The 20,014-nt window shown below is 41.8% G+C and overlaps 1 protein-coding gene across 7 annotated transcripts in view; it reads left to right on the top strand.

Moving 5' to 3' along the window:
• tnk2b (tyrosine kinase, non-receptor, 2b) overlaps positions 1–17,385 on the top strand; it is a 308,398-nt gene extending 291,013 nt beyond the window's left edge. For 5 of the 7 annotated variants that reach the window (XM_068042395.1, XM_068042396.1, XM_068042398.1 and 2 more), the window contains 3 exons: positions 10,165–10,260; positions 12,478–12,605; positions 13,184–17,385. In XM_068042395.1, the coding sequence (XP_067898496.1) occupies positions 10,165–10,260; positions 12,478–12,605; positions 13,184–13,190 (231 nt within the window). In that variant the 3' untranslated portion in view covers positions 13,191–17,385. Of the gene's footprint in view, positions 1–10,164; positions 10,261–12,246; positions 12,318–12,477; positions 12,606–13,183 lie in introns of those variants that run through there. The other 2 variants (XM_068042400.1, XM_068042399.1) reach the window with 2 other exon arrangements.
• Positions 17,386–20,014: the final 2,629 nt, after the last annotated feature.

Genomic DNA, 20,014 nt, shown 5'->3' with positions numbered 1-20,014 from the left:
ACTCCGTACATTCACATACATGTACATTACTCCTGATTCAGACTTTTATTACTTTCTCCCTCACTCTGACCCCACCTAATAACGTACTATTCCCTACTCTCGTGCTATCTATCTCCCCTAGTATTCTGTGCTCCTTGGTATTCCTCTTTGATACTTGCTGCTGGTTCCCAGACCCCTGGCAAGTTACCAGTTTTGCTTATTCCAATCTGAACTCCCTCTCAGATTCCCATCCCCTGATAATTTAGTTTAAACCCTCCCCAACAGCAATAGCAAATCTCCCTGCAAGGATATTCGTCCCAGTCCTGGTAAGATGCAACCCGTCCATCTTGTACAGGTCCCACCTGCACCAGAACCGGTCCCAATGTGTCAGAAATCTGATGCCCTCCCTCCTACACCAGTTCTTCAGCCATGTGTTCAATCGCTCAATTCTCCTATTCCTATGCTCACTTGCACATGGGACTAGGAGTAATCCTGAGATTACTGCTTTTGAGGTCCTGCTTTTTAATCTCCTTCCCAGCTCCCTAAAATCTGCTTTCAGGACCTCATCCCCCTTCTTACCTATGTCATTGGTAACAATGTGAACCACGACCTTTGGCTATTCACCCTCCCCAGAAGAAGCAGCAGCCACTCCGTGACATCCTTAACCCTGGCATCAGGGAGGCAACACACCATCCTGGAGTCATGTTTACTGCCACAGAAACGCCAGTCTTTTCCCTTAACAAACGAATCCCCTATCATTATTGCTCTTCCACTCTACTTCTCCCCTCCTGTGCAGCTGAGCCACCTGTGGTGCCACAAACTTGGCTCTGACTGCACTCCTCTGAGGAACCATCACCTCACTGGTATCCAAAATGGAAAACCGATTAGTGAGTGAGATCATATCAGGAGATTCCTGCAGTGCCTGCCTGGTTCTCTTAGACTGCCTGGCGGTCACCCATTCCCTATCTGCCTGCATGCTCCTAACCTGCGGTATGACCACCTCCCTAAATGTGCTATCCACATAGTCCTCCGCCTCGCGAATGCACAACAGTGACTCCAGCCGCCACTCGAATTCCAAAACCCGGAGCTCAAGCTTCTGTAGCTGATGACACTTCCTGCAGATGTGTTTGTCTAGGACACATGGTGCATCCATGACTTTGCACGTGTCGCAGGCTGTACGTTCCACTCGGCAGAGCTGCCCTGCCATACCTTAACTTTACAAACTATTTATTATAAATAGAATAGCTGACCAGGTACTCACCAAACAGCTCCTTCCACTGCACTGAAGCAAGAACCAAATACTGGAGCACCTCCTTCACCGAACTTGCCAATCACCAAACTTGAATCTCCACACTCAGCTTGCGATCTGCACACTGTTTGCAGGCTGCATCCAGACCTCTGTATTTATACATTTTGAAGCTGAAACTGCACCAATCAGATGAAGAGTTTACAGGATTATGGGCACAAAGTAGGGTTGTGGGACTAAGCCCAGGTATTTTGGCCCAAATGGCCCACTCCTGTCCTGTACATTTCTCTGATTTGTTGTTATATATGGCACCATTTAATGGCAAGTGTCATGTTGTTGTGATGAAAAGGGTATGTGGGAGGAAACCGGAGCACCCGGAGGAAACCCACGCAGACACAGGGAGAACTTGCAAACTCCACACAGGCAGTACCCAGAATTGAACCCGGGTCGCTGGAGCTGTGAGGCTGCGGTGCTAGCCACTGTGCCGCCCAGTGGTGCAGTGGTTAGCACCGCAGCCTCACAGCTCCAGCGACCCGGGTTCAATTCTGGGTACTGCCTGTGTGGAGTTTGCAAGTTCTCCCTGTGTCTGCGTGGGTTTCCTCCGGGTGCTCCGGTTTCCTCCCACATGCCAAAGACTTGCTGGTTGATAGGTTAATTGGCCTTTATAAATTGCCCCTAGTATAGGTAGGTGGTAGGGAAATATAGAGACAGGTGGGGATGTGGTAGTAATGTGGAATTAGTGTAGGATTAGTATAAAATGGGTGGTTGATGGTCGGCACAGACTCGGTGGGCCGAAGGGCCTGTTTCAGTGCTGTATCTCTAAACTAAACTTTAAAAAAAAGGGTATTTTTGTAAATTGTTCCTGGTTCAGCAATAGGAGGTTCTTCTATCATGGGATCAAGTTGGTGAGAATATTAGGTGATCGTTAGTGTAGAGATATGAATTTAAAAAGCTTTTTTATTGCAATGGTGCTTATAGAGTCTGATTATAGTTATTAAAAAAGTTATTACTGTCTGAATTACAAGGCAGTCTGATAGCTAACAGTGTTGAATTTAGACATTGACCATATGTGCGATATTGATAAAGGGCAGTTGCACTTAATTAAATATATGTTGATAATATGCTTTGCAATATAACGATAAGATGGGATCTGTGCAAACAGTCTACTTTTATGTTTTGTATTGATTTCAGGTGTGGATCTGTTGCAAAATTAAGAGATAGCTAAAACTGTGATGTCATGTAAGTTTGATAATGACTTTCTCTCATGCAGCCTAAATTTAGATTGGGAAAATATGCATTGCACACATTGTCAATTATTGTCCAACTGACCAAAAGCTCTGAACAACAGACTGATCCAATTATCAAGATGCTGCTACAAACTGTTATATTTGTTGGTATCAGGTGAGTGTAACACCTGTACTGATTAGCATCTCAGCATGCCATTTATATACAATAGCCGGAGTTTTATGCCTCCCCAAAGAGTGGGATGGTGGCGGGAGGGGCGTAAAATGGAGCGGGAGGCTCGGGGAGCCCTTCCCGACCCGCACCCGCCGCCACTTTACACTCCAGGCCAATCAAGGCCCTTAAGTGGCCAGTTAACAGCTACTTAAGGGCCTCCACCCGCTGCCATGGGGATTTTAGCTGTGGCCGGCTGGCCCAGGCCTGAGAGAAGCCGCCTGACAAAAGCAGGCAGCTTTCTGATGGCCTGGGGTCGTTGGGTGGGTGTGGGGGGGGGGGGGGGTGCCCTCATGATCAGGCACCTTGTGCCTGACAGAGGGCTGCTCCCACTGCCCCAACCACACCCAACACTCCCCCCACCCCATCCCCTCCAATTGACCGCCCTTGCCTCGCCGGGGCCCGACTGATCACTCCTGGTGGCGCTGCAGGGACTAAGAGCTGCCAACCCACCGATTGGTCGGCAACTCCATTAGGCGGGACTTCTTGCCCCAATGAGGTGGAAGTCCTGCCTCAGACCAAATTAAAGGCCGGGGGACCGCAAAATGCACATCAGATCCTCAGGCCAGGCGGAGGCGAGTGCGCCACTGACTTTTCAGTTGGTGGACGGCTCCCGTCCGCCGAGGGAAAAATTCCAGTGTATGATTCATAGCAATTCTCTGTTAGACCATGAAGTAGAGTACTTGACATTCAGGAATGACATTGTTTCTCTCCTTCTCCTCGCTGGAACTCAGTGACTATAATTCTGACCTCATACTTTTCTCTGCTGTGTATATCTTGTAATGTTTTGTGCAATTCTTGCACTGAGGGGACATAACAAAGAACTATGGACTCCTCACTTGCTCCTCCATACCGATACTGTCTGTAGAGATCAGCCAACTTTGCCTCACTTCTCTTCAACTGAATTCTTTGTGTGGCTCCATAACCGAGAAGTATAATAGTTGATTGCACCATAACCAGGCGTGAACTTTCACTGGACACCTACTTCGACTTGAAGTAGCCAGCACACTTAATACTCTGTTAGCGGCGACTTTGTGATTAGCTGCAATGAGAATGGAAATTAGTTTGTTTTGTTGGCCTAACTTAACTGAGTGCCCGATTTAAACATGGATAGTTTAAGAGGTGGGAACTGTAATAAAATACCTGTTAAAATAAAGCAGGAGTGATGGATATTAGAAAATATTAAACTTCCTGTCTAGCAGTATGTGTTGCATGGAGCATAAGAAATCAAACAAATGAGTTAGAAGCACAATTTCAACTTAAAGGGTATGATGTAGTAGCCATTAGAAAGATCTGGCTACAAGCTGGCCATGATTGGGAGATAAATATTATAGGCTATACGATCTTCGGAAAGGATTGGGAAAGGAGGCAATTGGCAATTATAGCAATGGAAAAAAAGACATCAGTATGGGTGAACAGGCAGTGGTCAGTATGCGTAGATCTAAGGAACAGTAAAGAATGCAAGATTCTGACAGAACTTCTCCTGCAGTAGTGATGTAAGTGGGACAGTGTATAAACACAGACATCAGAGAAGCATGTAGCAGAAACAACATGGTTATGATGGAAGATTTTAATTTTCAAATAGACTGGAAGAAGCAGAATACCTCAAGTAGTAAAGGCAATTAAGTTCTAGAATGTATTCAGAATAGTTGTAGGACTGACATGGGATAAAGGCCATACTAGATTTAGTAATGAAGACCAAACCATAATTAGTTAACAGTCTGACGATAAGGAAACATCTTGTGAATAGTGACCATAATATGATGGAATTTGAAGTTAGGTTTGAGAGGGAGATATGAGAGTTACAAACCAAGTTTTAAATTTAAGATAAACTTTGAAGAGATGAAAAATAAATTGACCACAGTAAACTAGGCTGAACTGTTCATAGGTAAACCTACAGACAAACAGTGAGAAGTATTTAAAGATTTTGGTACAATACGAAACTAGTACATAACCCCTAAAAGGCAAAATTTCCAATTGTGTAGCTCAACAATCATGGTCAACATACGCGGTAAGAATCAATATCAAGCTGAAGGAAAAGGCTTCCACAAATGCAAGGAAAAGTAGAGATCTAGCAGACTGGGAGACTAATAAAAAGCAAGAAAGGGATGAATATGAAGTAATAAGATGCAAATAGGGAATATGAAAAAACATGCAAGAGCTATCAAATCTAACAAAGTTTTTATCAATATATTTGGAGAAAGAGAGTGGTAAATGGGAATGTGAGCCCATTAAAAACAAATGTAGGTGATATTATGGGTAATAAGGAAATGACAGATAATAAAGTAATATTTTATAACTGCTATTAAAGTGGAGGAAGAGGATGAAATACCCAGGCATAATGGAAACTAACAAGTCAAAGGGAGAAACTTAATTGATTTAATGTAAATTTTAAAAATAGAGAAAATAATGGGACATAAAATAGAGTTCTGACCCTGTCCTTAACCCAACAGCCATACATGCACATTTTCCATTGGGGTTGCTATAGAGTTGTGCCTGGGGGAAGGGAATAGTATTTAAGAAATCCTCAGTTGAGGCCCTTTAAGGACAAGCTGCTAGGCATGCCTAATAAATAACCTATCGAGAGCTAGTAAGTGCTGACTAAACAAATACAGCCCTAAATTAATTAACAGGCAATATTAATTGAAATAAGAAAGCAGATTAGACCTTGCAAAGCATCTAAAAAGAAAGATAACAGAAGACTCTAGAAAACTGTAAAAGAAGTAATGAACATAGCTGTACGCACCAAGTATAACAGCAAGATATTCTTCCAGTATCATAGTAAGAAAGTTACTGAAGAAGAAATGAGATCCCCTAACAATGTGGAAGCAGTTGAAACTGTGGATATAACTAGTTAATGGACCAAATAATTACTCCCTGGAGGAATCACTGTAGCAGCCACTAATGAGATGCAGCTGTAGGAGGGTAGAGTTTTGGCTTCTTCCACTGGGGAAGAGGGTGGGAGGAGTTGGTTGTATGAGACAAAACCCAAAAGGTTCTGGGGAAAGAGTGTTATGAAAGATGAAGTGCTATTGCATTTGCTAATGAATTTTATCATTATTGCTGGTTATTAATAAATGCACTTTGTTCTATACATGTAATTGTGTTTGAAACTTTATCTGGAAGAAGCTGATGACCCATAACAGGCACTTGCATGAATATTCACACAACCCATCACAGGAGGTATATATCTGACATGATCGAAATTTTTTTTATTAGTTTGTGGGATGTGGGCGTCACCGCCTAGGCTAGCATTTATTGCCCATCCCTAATTGCCCTTGAACTGAGTGACTTGCTAGGGCATTTTAAGAGTCAACCATATTGCTGTGGATCTGGAGTCACATGTAGGCCAGACCAGGTAAAGAAGAAACAAAGAACAGTACAGCACAGGAACAGGCCATTCGGCCCTCCAAGCCTGCGCTGATCTTGATGCCTGCCGAAACTAACACATTCTGCACTTCCGGGGCCCATATCCCTCTATTCCCGTCCTATTCATATATTTGTCAAGATGTCTCTTAAACGTCGCTATCGTATCTGCTTCCACCACCTCCCCTGGCAGCAAGTTCCAGGCACTCACCACCCTCTGTGTAAAAAAACTTGCCTCGCACATCCCCTCTAAACTTTGCCCCTCGTACCTTAAAGCTATGTCCCCTAGTAACTGACTCTTCCACCCAAGGAAAAAGCTTCTGACTATCCACTCTGTCCATGCCGCTCATAACTTTGTAAACCTCTATCATGTCGCCCCTCCACCTCCGTCGTTCCAGTGAAAACAATCCGAGTTTTTCCAACCTCTCCTCATAGCTAATGCCCTCCAGACCAGGCAACATCCTGGTAAACCTCCTCTGTATCCTCTCCAAAGCCTCCACGTCCTTCTGGTAGTGTGGCGACCAGAATTGCACGCAATATTCTAAGTGTGGCCTAACTAAGGTTCTGTACAGCTGCAACATGACTTGCCAATTTTTTTACTCTATGCCCCGACCGATGAAGGCAAGCATGCCGTATGCCTTCTTGACTACCTTATCCACCTGCGTTGCCACTTTCAGTGACCTGTGGACTGTACGCCCAGATCTCTCTGCCTGTCAATACTCGTAAGGGTTCTGCCATTTACTGTATACCTCCCACCTTCATTAGACCTTCCAAAATGCATTACCTCACATTTGTCCGGATTAAACTCCATCTGCCATTTCTCCGCCCAAGTCTCCAACTGACAATCCTCATCATTATCCGCAACTCCACCAACCTTTGTGTCATCCGCAAACTTACTAATCAGACCAGCTACATTTTCCTCCAAATCTTTGATATATACTACAAACAGCAAAGGTCCCAGCACTGATCCCTGCGGAACACCACTAGTCACATCCCTCCATTCAGAAAAACACCTATCCACTGTTACCCTTTGTCTTCTGTGACTGAGCCAATTCTGTATCCATCTTGCCAGCTCACCTCTGATCCCATGTGACTTCACCTTTTGCACCAGTCTGCCATGCAGGACCTTGTCAAAGGCTTTACTAAAGTCCGTGTAGACAACATCCACCACCCTTCCCTCATCAATCATCTTTGTCACTTCCTCAAAAAACTCAATCAAGTTAGTAAGACACGACCTTCCCTTCACAAAACCATGCTGTCTCTCGCTAATAAGTTTGTTTGTTTCCAAATGGGAGTAAATCCTGTCCCGAATAATCCTCTCTAATAGTTTCCCTACCACTGATGTAAGGCTCACCGGCCTATAATTTCCTGGATTATCCTTGCCACCCTTCTTAAACAAAGGAACAACGTTGGCTATTCTCCAGTCCTCTGGGACCTCACCTGTAGCCAATGAGGATGCAAAGATTTCTGTCAAGGCCCCAGCAATTTCTTCCCTTGCCTCCCTCAGTATTCTAGGGTAGATCCCATCAGGCCCTGGGGACTTATCTACCTTAATGCTTTGCAAGACGCCCAACACCACCTCCTTTTTGATGATGAGATGACTGAGACGATCTGCACTCCCTTCCCTAGGCTCATCATCCACCAAGTCCTTCTCCTTGGTGAATACTGATGCAAAGTTCTCATTTAGCACCTCACCCATTTCCTCTGGCTCCACGCATAGATTCCCATCTCTGTCCTTGAGTGGGCCAGCCCTTTCCCTGGTTACCCTCTTGCTCTTTATACATGTATAAAAAGCCTTGGGATTTTCCTTAATCCTATTTGCCAATGACTTTTCATGACCCCTTTCAGCCCTCCTAATTCCTTGCTTAAGTTCCTTCCTACTGTCTTTATATTCCTCAAGTGCTTCATCTGTTCCCAGCCTTCCAGCCCTTACAAATGCTTCCTTTTTCTTTTTGACTAGGCTCACAATATCCTGTGTTATCCTAGCTTCCCGAAACTTGCCAAACTTGTCTTTCTTCCTCACAGGAACATGCTGGTCCTGGATTCTAATCAGCTGATGTTTGAAAGACTCCCACATGTCAGATGTTGATTTACCCTCAAACAGCCAGTCCCAATCTAAATTCTTCAGTTCCTGCCTAGTATTGTTATAATTAGCCTTCCCCCAATTTAGCACATTCACCCGAGGACTACTCTTATCCTTATTCACAAGTACCTTAAAACTTATGGAATTATGGTCACTGCTCCCGAAATGCTCCCCCACTGAAACTTCGACCACCTGGCCGGGCTCATTCCCCAATACCAGGTCCAGAATGGCCCCATCCCTAGTTGGACTATCTACATACTGTTTCAAGAAGCCCTCCTGGATGCTCGTCACAAATTCTGCCCCATCCAAGCCCCTAGCACTAAGTGAGTCCCAGTCAATATTGGGGAAGTTAAAATCACCCACCACTACAATTTACATCTTTCCAAAATCTGTCTACATATCTGCTCCTCTACTTCCCGCTGGCTGTTGGGAGGCCTGTAGTAAACCCCCAACATTGTGACTGCACCCGTCCTATTCCTGAGCTCCACCCATATTGCCTCGCTGCATGACCTCTCTGAGGTGTCCTCCCGCAGTACAGCTGTGATATAAAGATGACCAATTTCCTTCCCTTTAGGAGCTATATAGGCTATTTGTATTCCCTGAATTCCTATCCTAACAACATCAGCTCATTCAGGACAGCCCAGGGACTAATGCCTTGAGACCTTCTCATATATACTGTTAAAGGTTGCACCCGTAGATGAAGCAATTTGGATTTTCAGAGGAGTAGGTTTAAGATCTTGCTACAGGTGCAATTTGCAGTTGTGTTCCAGTAAATTATATATGCATTTCACCTGTTCCAGTTAGGCAGCAGCTAGGATGGGTTGTTATTTTACAGTAAGAACGGAGAGTTGAGTATTACGAATCTGCAGCTGGAACTGCCCCAGTACATTTCCAGTTGTTCTCTACTAGGAGGAAAAGAATATGGTGCCTAGTTCAGTCAGTGGTGCATTGAACTTAATCTTGTTCTTGGTCCTTTTTTTTGATGGTCCCAACTTGCGGAACATAATGTAATTGACATGGAACCTATGTGGTAAATTCAAATGACATTCCACCACTAGATGGAGCTCTATTACTTGGGGATTGCCAGCTGTTGTAATTCAACATGTGGTATTACAGTACCAAAAGTGTAAAATACTTAAACATTGTGGTACTGCCCTCTGTCATTAGACCTCATGTACCATTTGTCACCTAATAATTCTGTAATTTGGAGAGTATTACTTGAATCACCATAGATCTGTAAGACATTAGATAATTCCTTATATAACTGAGATATATTTATCTTGTGTAACAGAAATGGACAGCATGTTTTCTGAACATTCTGACAACGGATGAAAATTGTTTAAAAAATGGTAGTGCTGTTGTACTTGTAGTCATTGATAGTACACAACTGGTTAGTTTTGATCCATCCTCCTTACAATCAATAGTTTAACATAAATTGCGGTTTCCTTCTGTATATCCAATTCTGGATCCTAATGAACTAAAGTTACAGGTAGTACTCATTGACTCTTGGTTACATTAAGGCCACCTCTAATTTATTTCTGTAGTATGTACTGTAAGTTGCATGTTATGTGCATGTAGATAACTTGTATAAATGTGTCTAGTTTACCAAGATCCAGATTTACATACAACTTTGTTGAAGGTGCACAGCTCCCAGCAGTAGCGTACACTATTCACATCATTCTTGAACATTACTAACAAGTAAGGATGCTTAATAAACCAGTGGTGGAAGTTGTGAAAGTTGTTTATATGATGTAATATTTTAGTAATTAAAAATATTATGAAAGAATATAAATTGCAGCAGGTCTAGGAGGAATAAAGTTATTTTCATGGAAGGTGGAATAGTTCCCAACGTTGTGAGCAATTAAAACTAACATTGTACTAACACGACAGGCACTGCATATGTCGTGTAAACAGTGGCGCTTTCTGTTGGACTGCTCCATGAGAAACACAATGGTTTTCATGGAGCTAGTCACACTTTACACCAGAGAGGTGATGTGGTAATAAATCAGATGTTCAGAAATGTTTCTATGTTCAGGTTCAGGAGAATGTTCATGGCGTTACGACGGAGGAATGTCAGACTGCGCTTCAGAACCACAACTGGAACGTTCAAAAAGCCGTACAGTACCTCAAGGTAACCGTGAGCTCGGATCCATCCTTTCCTTTATTCACACCACTGACCCCAAATGAGAACAGTGCTGTGGAGGTACTGAAAAATGCAAGGAATTCTAGCTTTTAACTGTTAAAAATCACTGCACTGAAAGCCCATCACTTGAAGGGTTTTGGCAGGAAAGGACCCTCTTGGGTGATGTACATGGTAGTTCCACCTTTGGACAGTTCTCATTGGGTTGCGTGTCGATCAAACTCCTTCCTTTCCCTGCATGTCAATCACTGCACCAGTGCTGTTAACAAGTCAAGCACTTGCTGGGCCACAATCCAGCCTGAACTTTTTAATTGAATCCTTAGGAAAGGGTTTTACTCCCCTTAATGTCGAACGTCTTGTTCTACCAGTTGGTTGATGTAATGAGGCAGGTTTCCAACAGGCGGCTTTCTCATTGAGGAAGTAAGAATTCATCCTGTTGGATAGTGGAATTCGTGATACATTTTAGCATACTACACATTGTAGAATATTGTCAGTTGAAACTACATCCTGTCACTCTTCCCTAACAGTGACATTCCTCTTTAATTCTTTGAAGAGTGAGTTATTATGTCTGTTTACATAATATTCTGTACTTAAATGCATACATTTACTTTTTGATATCAACGCTTGATATGTGTCAAGAAACCAGTACAAATTTGGAAAGCTGCAAAAAGCTTCCAGTAGTCAAATGGTTAATGTGCCAGGTGTAGGGCCTGGTTGTCCCTGCTCATCTGGGAATAGTTTGTAATCACTAATGGAGTTTGTGCTAAGTAGGCCACAAAGAAAGACTCTTATTCAAACTCTTGCAGTGCCACTGCCCTCAGCGTCGCAACTAATGGATCCTCCTTTTTAGAAAAGATTATGGAGAAGAGGAACTGAACCTATTAAACACAGAGTGTGTGCTCTTATTTTGAAATCCAATTTGATCCATACTGGATCAATATTCAGCCATGTTCATAGTCACGCACAGATTTGTACCAAGCTGAGCTAACCTTGTGGGGATGCGTTTTACTTAATCTGCTAACCATAATTTGACAGCAGTTAAAGTGGCTATACTTCTTTGCAGGATGAATTGTGTGAATGATTAATTGTAATCAAGGCATACATCCACGAATGTGAGCAGGAACACAGATAAAGACATCTGACCAAGTATGGCACAATCCAGCTTTCTCTTGTTACAAACACTTCCTAAACAAGGATAGAACTCACCCTCATATTTTGGAAGGTTGAAAAGTATTGTCATGCTATTCAGCAAAGTAGTTTTATATGGCTTCACATGGTTGCATAGATTCTGTTTTCTGATTTAACTTGTTCTGCTGACAGATGTGTTGAGCCATGGCTGACTTTGGTTTGAAAATGTGACTGGCCTTAGTGTATTGCAGTTAAAAAAGTAAACACTAGTATGTATGTTTCAATGATGCAATCAGTTTTCCTCCTAATGCTTCTCTGATGTTGACAGCAGTGCTATGATAAAGCTGCTGCAATGTCCAATCTTTGTAAAGTAGAAATGTCTCCAATTAAAGATATGGATTAGCATGGAGCACAATGTACAATCTAGTAGTGGGGAGAGCATACTGGAAAACGACTGGGTGAAAGTCAAGATTATCATCCTCTTTTCTATTGTCTCCTCTTCCTGCTATATTATCCACTCCCTGACTAGGTGTTCTGCTTCGACTGAAAAACTCGCTTTAACCAAAGAACTTATAAAACCTAGTGCACTGATTCTCGAGAACTCGGTGATGGTTATAGTCCACAAAACTGCAGAGATGATCTCCAAACAATAAAAGCAAAGTTATGGTGGAATTAGTGGAGGGTGGCAGAAAGGTACCAGAACATTGAGTCTACATTGCAAATCTTGAGAGCAAATTTGTGTAGTTTATTCCTACTTGTCCAACTCTACAATTGTATTCTTGTCATGAGCTGCTCCTATTGTTTGAGGTGGTTTGATTTTCCTATTATATGATGTGGTTTTGTCTCTAGCCTTCAGAGTTGCTTCAGATGCTTGCACAGTGACACAGTACCTGATTGAGTGCAATACAAATCTTCCTGAAGTAAGTAGATTTTGTCTCATGAGCAGTAGAAGGGAATTGTAGTTACTTGTATGCAATGGAAGGCTGTGTTGTTCACCTCCAGCTCTGAGCCTGTACGATATAAAATGATCTGTGACTATCTGAAATCTAACTGCTGCATCCCACAATATTTTCCTGTTAGGTTGAGCAGTTATTCTGTCTGGGGTTGAAGACGAGAAGTGAATGTCAGAAAATTCTGGAAATGTTTGACTGGAATCTGGAATTAGCCAGTTGCCACCTGCTAGACACTTACAGTACAGCTCGACACAGGTGCGTGGTACTGACCTATGGCTTCTTTGAATTTCTCCTGTTCCAGTTATTGATGTAAAGAGACAAAGAAGGAGATATAAACTATGTTCCTGCCCTTTGGGTGGAAAAGGGGAACTGCTGTAACATATTCTACTCACATCCTCATCACCATTGTTTGTTGTTCCTGATTCTTTGCCATGCTAATGTGAACTATCAAAGATACACTTCCATTTGTGTTGCAATATACAGTTCACTGTACAAAACAAACATGAAAAAATAAACGTACACACCCTGATGCAGCAGTCAAAGGTTCTATGCCCACAGTGCCATTTTTGAAGTGAGTGAATATAATACTATGACTAGTGAGTTAATGTCCTGTGCCACTCAAGGTTACTGTTCTCCACACTTTGCCATAATCCCAGAAGTGCAGGTGCATAGATTAGTAAAGCTTATTTAGCTGCATTTTCTGACATGAAGACCGTCTTGTCAGTTTTAATAAAAAAGTGTCAGAGCCTTTAAATGGAACAACAATTTAACATGTGATGTGTACACAACTGCGAATCATCAAGACAAACTAACTGTTTTTTGTTGACCTGCAGGCGATGATTAGCTTCTCCATAGAGGAAAAACCTCGAGACATACTGCTTTATTGCCCCAGTATCTTTCTTACCTTGCTGGGATGGCGAGATATTCTACCTGCATACTCTGGACAGAATTTTCCGGAATAATTTTCCTGAAGCAAAGGATATCAAATGGCTATCACAAACTCACCCTTGCACTACCTATGCATTGTGGTGCTAATGGGAGGTGGGAGTCAGCTTCTGAAATAACAGTATTCTTCAAAGACAACAGGTTATGTTTTGTTCTTGGTGAAAATAATTGTTAATTTGTGGCACACTGTAATCCAACAACCTGCTGTATATAAATATATATATATATATATATAAAATATATAATATAAATTTTATTTGACTTGTTGACAGTAGATTACAGTTGTGTTTATATTTTGCATTTAATTTGTATTATTGGATGTTCTAATAATTATTTAATTTGCTTTCCTAAAAGACAGTTGAATGGTTCAGTTTAACATTCTGGATTTCATATCAAGGTTAAGTTTATCCATTTTAGATACATTCAGAAGAAGCAGACTTTTAAAAAGTCGGCACTAGTTTACTAAAAGAAAGTTCGTATTAGGCTAGCCAGCTAAATCTGTCAAAGTATTTCTCTTCAGTATGCTTAATTGCCCCTTGCTGCCGTTCTGCTCAAACCTGTAAATTGAAACAGTTCACTAGGCGGAGTATTGATGCTTCTAATAGCAAGGCAAGTAACGATGGGTCAAATAAGGACTGATACAACTGGTGTTATCTAAGTAGAAACACAAACTTTCAACAAACCAGCCAGAGATATCCAAATAAAAACTGGCAATAATTGTGGAAAAGTCTGTATTGAACTTTACTGTTCTGTCCTGCTGGCTCAAGCTTACGATGTGGTAACAGAGCCTTGGAGAACATTCAGGAGCATAGATTAAATTTTGGAAGCGTTCGATTTCATCTGTGTTGCAAATAAAGAAGGGGGAGATGATGAATTTGTTTTATTTATGAAAAACAGAGTAGCTGGGTCAGGAGAGTAGGCTAGCTCAAGTTGACAAACATTTATCAGATCCCTATGTGTTCTTTTCATAGGCACAGTATCCCTCTTGTGATGTTACACAGGCTCTCTAATGTAATCAAATAAAATCTACATAACACTGAACACTATTTCTCAAGACTCCTCTCCGAGTATAATGGCTTTCAGTTTGATTAAATCAGTTACCCCTCCTTCCATACAAAATAAGTGGTTTGCTGCAATCGGTTTATAGCTGTATTAATTATTAAAGGATTATGTTTACACTATTTTATTATACCCTGTACTGAGCTTCTGACTCCATATCCTCTCCATCACAAAGCCCGCCTACTTCAACTTTGTGACATCGGCTGCCTCAGGCCATCTGATACTGAAACTCTTGTATCTATGTCTTTATCACCTTTAGACTTGACTATTTCAGTGCTCTCCTGGTCGGTCTTCCATTCTCCTCCCTCCATAAAATTTAGCTCATTTTCAAGCTCTGCTGCCTACCCGATCCTGCACCAAGTCTCATTCGCCCATCATCCCTGTGCTTACTGACTTACATTGACTTTGTCTCCCTCCCTCTACAGCTGCCTTTCAAAGGATTCCTTACACCTATTCGGATTGCAATACTCCCTCACTGCCTTGCTCTGCCCTTGATATACATTAAGTTCAAAATTGAAAAAATAGTATAGTATCACAAAATCCAAATTACTATTAATGCAGCAAAAACTGTCTTGACAGCCTGTATAAATGTCAAAAGTTGTTCCAGTAACAAAGGATGTTCCAAAATTTCCCTGATGTTTATATTTGTACCGGTCCAGTATTACAAAGGTGCATGTTGCAGGTGTAGCTTAACTGTGGGCTACGTACTTCAGGTCTTCATGCACCCTTCTGAAACCATAGAGCTAGCAATTTAGCTTGTGGATCTGCACAGAGGTTCCTGTTTTTAAACATCATTCAGATAGGAAATTGGATGGACCAGTTCAGATTTTTCAAGGTCTGCTGTTGTCTGGCTAGCTCTGCCCACAACTGAGAGATTGGGTGGACCAGAGGCAAGCTTCTGCTGAGGTTCTATTCCAAATCTAGCTCCATCCTTAGGTAGAAGGGCAGAGGGCAAAGTTTCAATCCAACTGTGGCTCACCTTTAGCTCGGAGAGATGATTGGCGGTAGATTTCTGCCCACATTCTCAACCCAATCTAGCTTGCATTTTCTGCAAGTATGAATAAACCTATATTTATAGATCATGTGTTGACAATGTGAATCTAACCATGTAGAGTCTGTGAAATGGGAATTCAAACTGAACTGTGGGGTATTCTATTCTTCCTGAGAACTGCAGTTACAGTTCTGTATCAATCAAAACTAGAGTAAGATTGTAGCCTTTAATATATTGCAAGGTAATGTCAGTTAAAATATGTTCCATACTTAAGACATTTTTAGTAATTCTGCTTCTTCGTAGACTTACTTCATACTTGTCACCATTAACAACATAGAGCAAGTCCTTCTTGTAACTATTCTGTGAAAAGAAAGCTGAATTTTGAAAGTGGAAAAAGGTCTTGCTTTGTTCAATGGGTTACTAGATCAGGACAAAGCATGGCTGAGGAAACAATATTTGATTCACTTTACTGAATGATCTTCAGTTGTATAGGAGTGAATTCTACAGTCCCGGCGAGGTGTCATGACTAAAGACTGTGTAGATCAGAGAATTGGGGCAAGACATCACACAGTCACCTCTTACAATGTTTCCCCTGCTTCTCCTACCATCGGTTTCCCACTTGGCAGTCCTTGTCATTGTATTTGTGGCTTCATCCAAGAGGTCAGGGCAGGACAGTCTTGCTCACTAACTTTTTCTGTCACAATCACAAGTGTTATTGTGTAATCTATTAACTATCCACCCCGGATTAAACAACCTTCTGCACAGTACAGTGCCTGCCTGAGAACTTTAAAAAAAATCAAGTTGGCCACACTTCTTTGTGTTCTGAGATTCAAGTTTTTGACTAACTGTCAGCACAGTATTGCTGGAGCTCACCTCTGCAACCAGATTTAAAACTTCCTAACCAACAGTGTAGGTAGTGTGACTGAGCATATGCATTTCAATGGGTTTTACTCATCCTCCCGCATTAAACTGGATCTGACAATACCCAACAGAAGTGGTGCTAGAGAATGACAGCATCAGTCAGCACTGGGCCTAAAACCTGCCACCGAGTGTCATGGTTGTTAGAGTGCTTAACAGTATCATTTGGAAAATGGCCTCTGTAAGTGAATTCAAAAGAAACTTACTGTAATGAACAACGCAGTATGTTTTAAAGCAGACAAACTAGCAAAGATAAGATTTAGTAACATTATGTACAGACATTGTGTTGGTGCCAGGGATTTCTGAGAAACTGAACGCTGCACATTTGTATAAAGTTTATTTTTCAATCTGTTTTGTAGAAGCTTGGTTGTTGCATGTCTTGTACTCAGCATTGCTTGGATTGCAACATTGTCATAATGCTACATTTGAGAAAAAATGGTAGTGTTAACTCAGGTCTTGTTGGATCCTTGCAAAACCAATAAAACTTGTGTATGCTGAAACCTGAGGTAATTCCCTCTGTAATATAAGAATTGTTTGGATTTCCTTTGAATTCCTTGAATATTTGTAAAGACTACATGCATTTCTATTAGTGATCGACTAGGTCTGTACAATTTCACTGTAGTATCCATCACCATGAAACTAATGCTCACAATTAAAAGAGGGCATTAGTGCATTGCTGCTATGTTTCTCCCATTCCACTTTCTCTTTGGATTGCATTTTTCATAAGTCTGTCTGTTGAGGAGCATCTTCTGGATAAGAAGAGCACAATTCGCCATTACGGACCTGATACCAATATCCCAGACAGCAGTAATAAATACAATCCCGTACCAATACCTATAACATTGGCATAGATGTACAGAGCTTTCCTTGTATAGGTACTGATACTTCAATAGTAAAAGTGATAATGGTATCAGCATGTCTTTCCCCCCTCCCCAGTGCTGGTAATGGAATATCAGCCATATCAGGAACCATGTGTGGGGGGGGAAAGGGAGAAAATAATTTATGACTGCACAGCAAAGGCATTCATTTGCTTTAGCCAGTCCAAGGAGAATCTATAATATGGCGAGAGACACAATAGCATATCCAAAGCATTGTTAGAAATTGTGTTTTCATAAAATAAAAACTACATTTATTTCTGAAATAAAATGATTTTATGGTTTTTAAAAATTATATTCAAATATGTTCTCTCAACTTACTTTCTATTCAAATCTGTGAGAAGGGAAATATCATTTGTTTATCCAGCTGTACAATTACAGGTATTAGAAATATGGAGTATTAGTTCAGATGTGTTCCAGCTGATTTTAAATAGACTGGAATTCTAAATTTAGTATTTATAGTACAAATGTCCTTCAGGTGAGATGCTAAACCAAGATTATGTCTTGTTCCAGTGGTTCAAGTGGAACTGTTTGGTCGTCAGTTCCTATTGGTGTCTATAGAAATTGGTGTTAGAGCCATTGCTTTTTACCGTTTTCATAAATGATCTAGCTAAAAGTGTTAGAGGAATGGTCTGCAAGTTCGCGAATGATACAAAAATTTGGGCAAGTGTTAGGACTGTGGAGGAGAACAAATTATCAGACTCCAGAAAATATGAAAAGAGCACGAAGAGCTGGCAATAAAACAAGAGGAGTGAAAAATGTGGAAAAAGTGACATAAGTCAATGCAGGGGAAGGAGCAGTGGAGCACGAGGTATTTTAAGCTAAATATTTATTAGCTAACGTCACTCCATTTCAGAAGGGTGGAAGAGACACCCAGAAAATTATAGACCTCTTAGTTTAACATCAGTTGTGGATGAGGTTCTAGAATTTGCTACATAGGATATACAGCTCACAAACAAACCATTTGGCTCAACCAGTCCATGCCGGCATTTATGCTCCACTCGAGCTTCCCCCCTTCTTTCCTCATCTAAATCTATCATCGTAACCCTCTATTCCCTTCTACTTCATAAGGTTGTTCTTAGCTTTCCCTTAAATGCAGACCATTTTCCAAATGGCGAGAAGCCAGCATCTCTGGAGGTGTAGAGAAATGAAGGGGATCTGTTGAAACATAGAGTCATGGAGTTATACAGCACAGAAACAGGCCCTTCAGCCCATCGTGTCCATGCCAGCCATCGAGCACCTATCTATTCTAATCCCATTTTCCAGCACTTGGCCCGTAGTCTTGTATGCTATGACGTTTCAAGTGCCCATCTAAATACTTCTTAAATGTTGTGAGAGTTCCTGCCTCTGCCACCCCTTCAAGTATTGTGTTCCAGATTCCAACCACCCTCCGGGTGAAAAAGTTTTTCCTCAAATCCACTCTAAATCTCTTGCCCCTTACCTTAAATCTATGCCCCCGGTTATAGACATCTCTGCTAAGGGAAAAAGTTTCTTCGTATCTATCTTCTTTTGTCATAATTTTGTACACCTCAATCAGGTTCCCCCCTCAGCCTTCTCTGCTCTAAGGAAAACAACCCTAGCCTATCCAATCTCTCTTCATAGCTGAAATGCTCCAGCCCAGGCAACATCCTGGTGAATCTCCTCTGCACCCTCTCCAGTGCAATCACATCCTTCCTATAGTGTGGCAACCAGAACTGTACACAGTACTCCAGCTGTGGCCTAACTCACATTTTATACAGCTCCATCATAACCTCCCTGCTCTTATATTCTGTGCCTCGGCTAATAAAGGCAAGTATCCCATATGCCTTCCTAACCACCTTATCTACCTGTGCTGCTGCCTTCAGTGGTCTATGGACAAGTACACCAAGGTCCCGCTGACCCTCTGCACTTCCAATGGTCCTACTATCCATTGTATATTCCCTTGCCTTGTTAGTCCTCCCAAAATGTATCACCTCACACTTCTCAGGATTACATTCCATTTACCCATATTACCAGGGATAGTCAGCATGACTTTGCCCATATTACCAGCCCATCTATATCGTCTTGTAATCTAAGGCTTTCCTCCTCACTATTTACGACACCACCAATTTTCATGTCATCTGCGAACTTACTGATCATACCTTCTATATTCATGTCTAAATCATTAATGTACACTACAAACAGCAAGGGTCCAGCACCGATCCCTGCGGTACACCACTGGTCACAGGCTTCCAATCGCAAAAACAACCATCACCCTCTGCCTCCTGCCACTAAACCAATTTTGGATCCAATTTGCCAGATTGCCCTGGATCCCACGGGCTCTTACCTTCTTAACCAATCTCCCATGCGGGACCTTATCAAGGCTTACTGAAGTCCATGCAGACTACATCAAATGCTTTACCCTCATCAACACATCCAGTCACCTCCTCGAAAAATTCAATCAAGTTAGTTAGACATGATCTCCCCCTGACAAAGCCATACTGACTATCCCTGATTAATCCCTGCCTCTCCAAGTGGAGATTATTCATGTCCCTCAGAATTTTTTCCAATAGTTTCCCTACTACTGATGTTAGACTCACTGGCCTATAATTACTTGGTTTATCCCTGCTACCCTTCTTGAATAATGGTACCACATTCGCTGTCCTCCAGTCTTCTGGCACCTCCTGTGGCCAGAGAGGATTTGAAAAATTGTGTCAGAGCCCCTTCTAGCTCCTCCCTTGCCTCACATAACAGCCTGGGATACATCTGGGCCTGGGGATTTATCAACTTTTAAGACCGCTAAAACCGCTAATACCTCCTCCTTTTCAATGCTAATTTGTTCAAGTATATCACAATTCTCCTCCCTGATCTCTACACCTATATCGTCCTTCTCCATAGTGAACACAGATGAAAAGTAA

Source organism: Heterodontus francisci, chromosome 11, assembly GCF_036365525.1.
Source record: "Heterodontus francisci isolate sHetFra1 chromosome 11, sHetFra1.hap1, whole genome shotgun sequence".
In the NCBI taxonomy this organism is placed as follows: Eukaryota; Metazoa; Chordata; class Chondrichthyes; order Heterodontiformes; family Heterodontidae; genus Heterodontus; species Heterodontus francisci.
The sequence above is the reverse complement of the archived record's forward strand: the minus strand, read 5'-3'. Positions and strand labels throughout refer to the sequence as shown.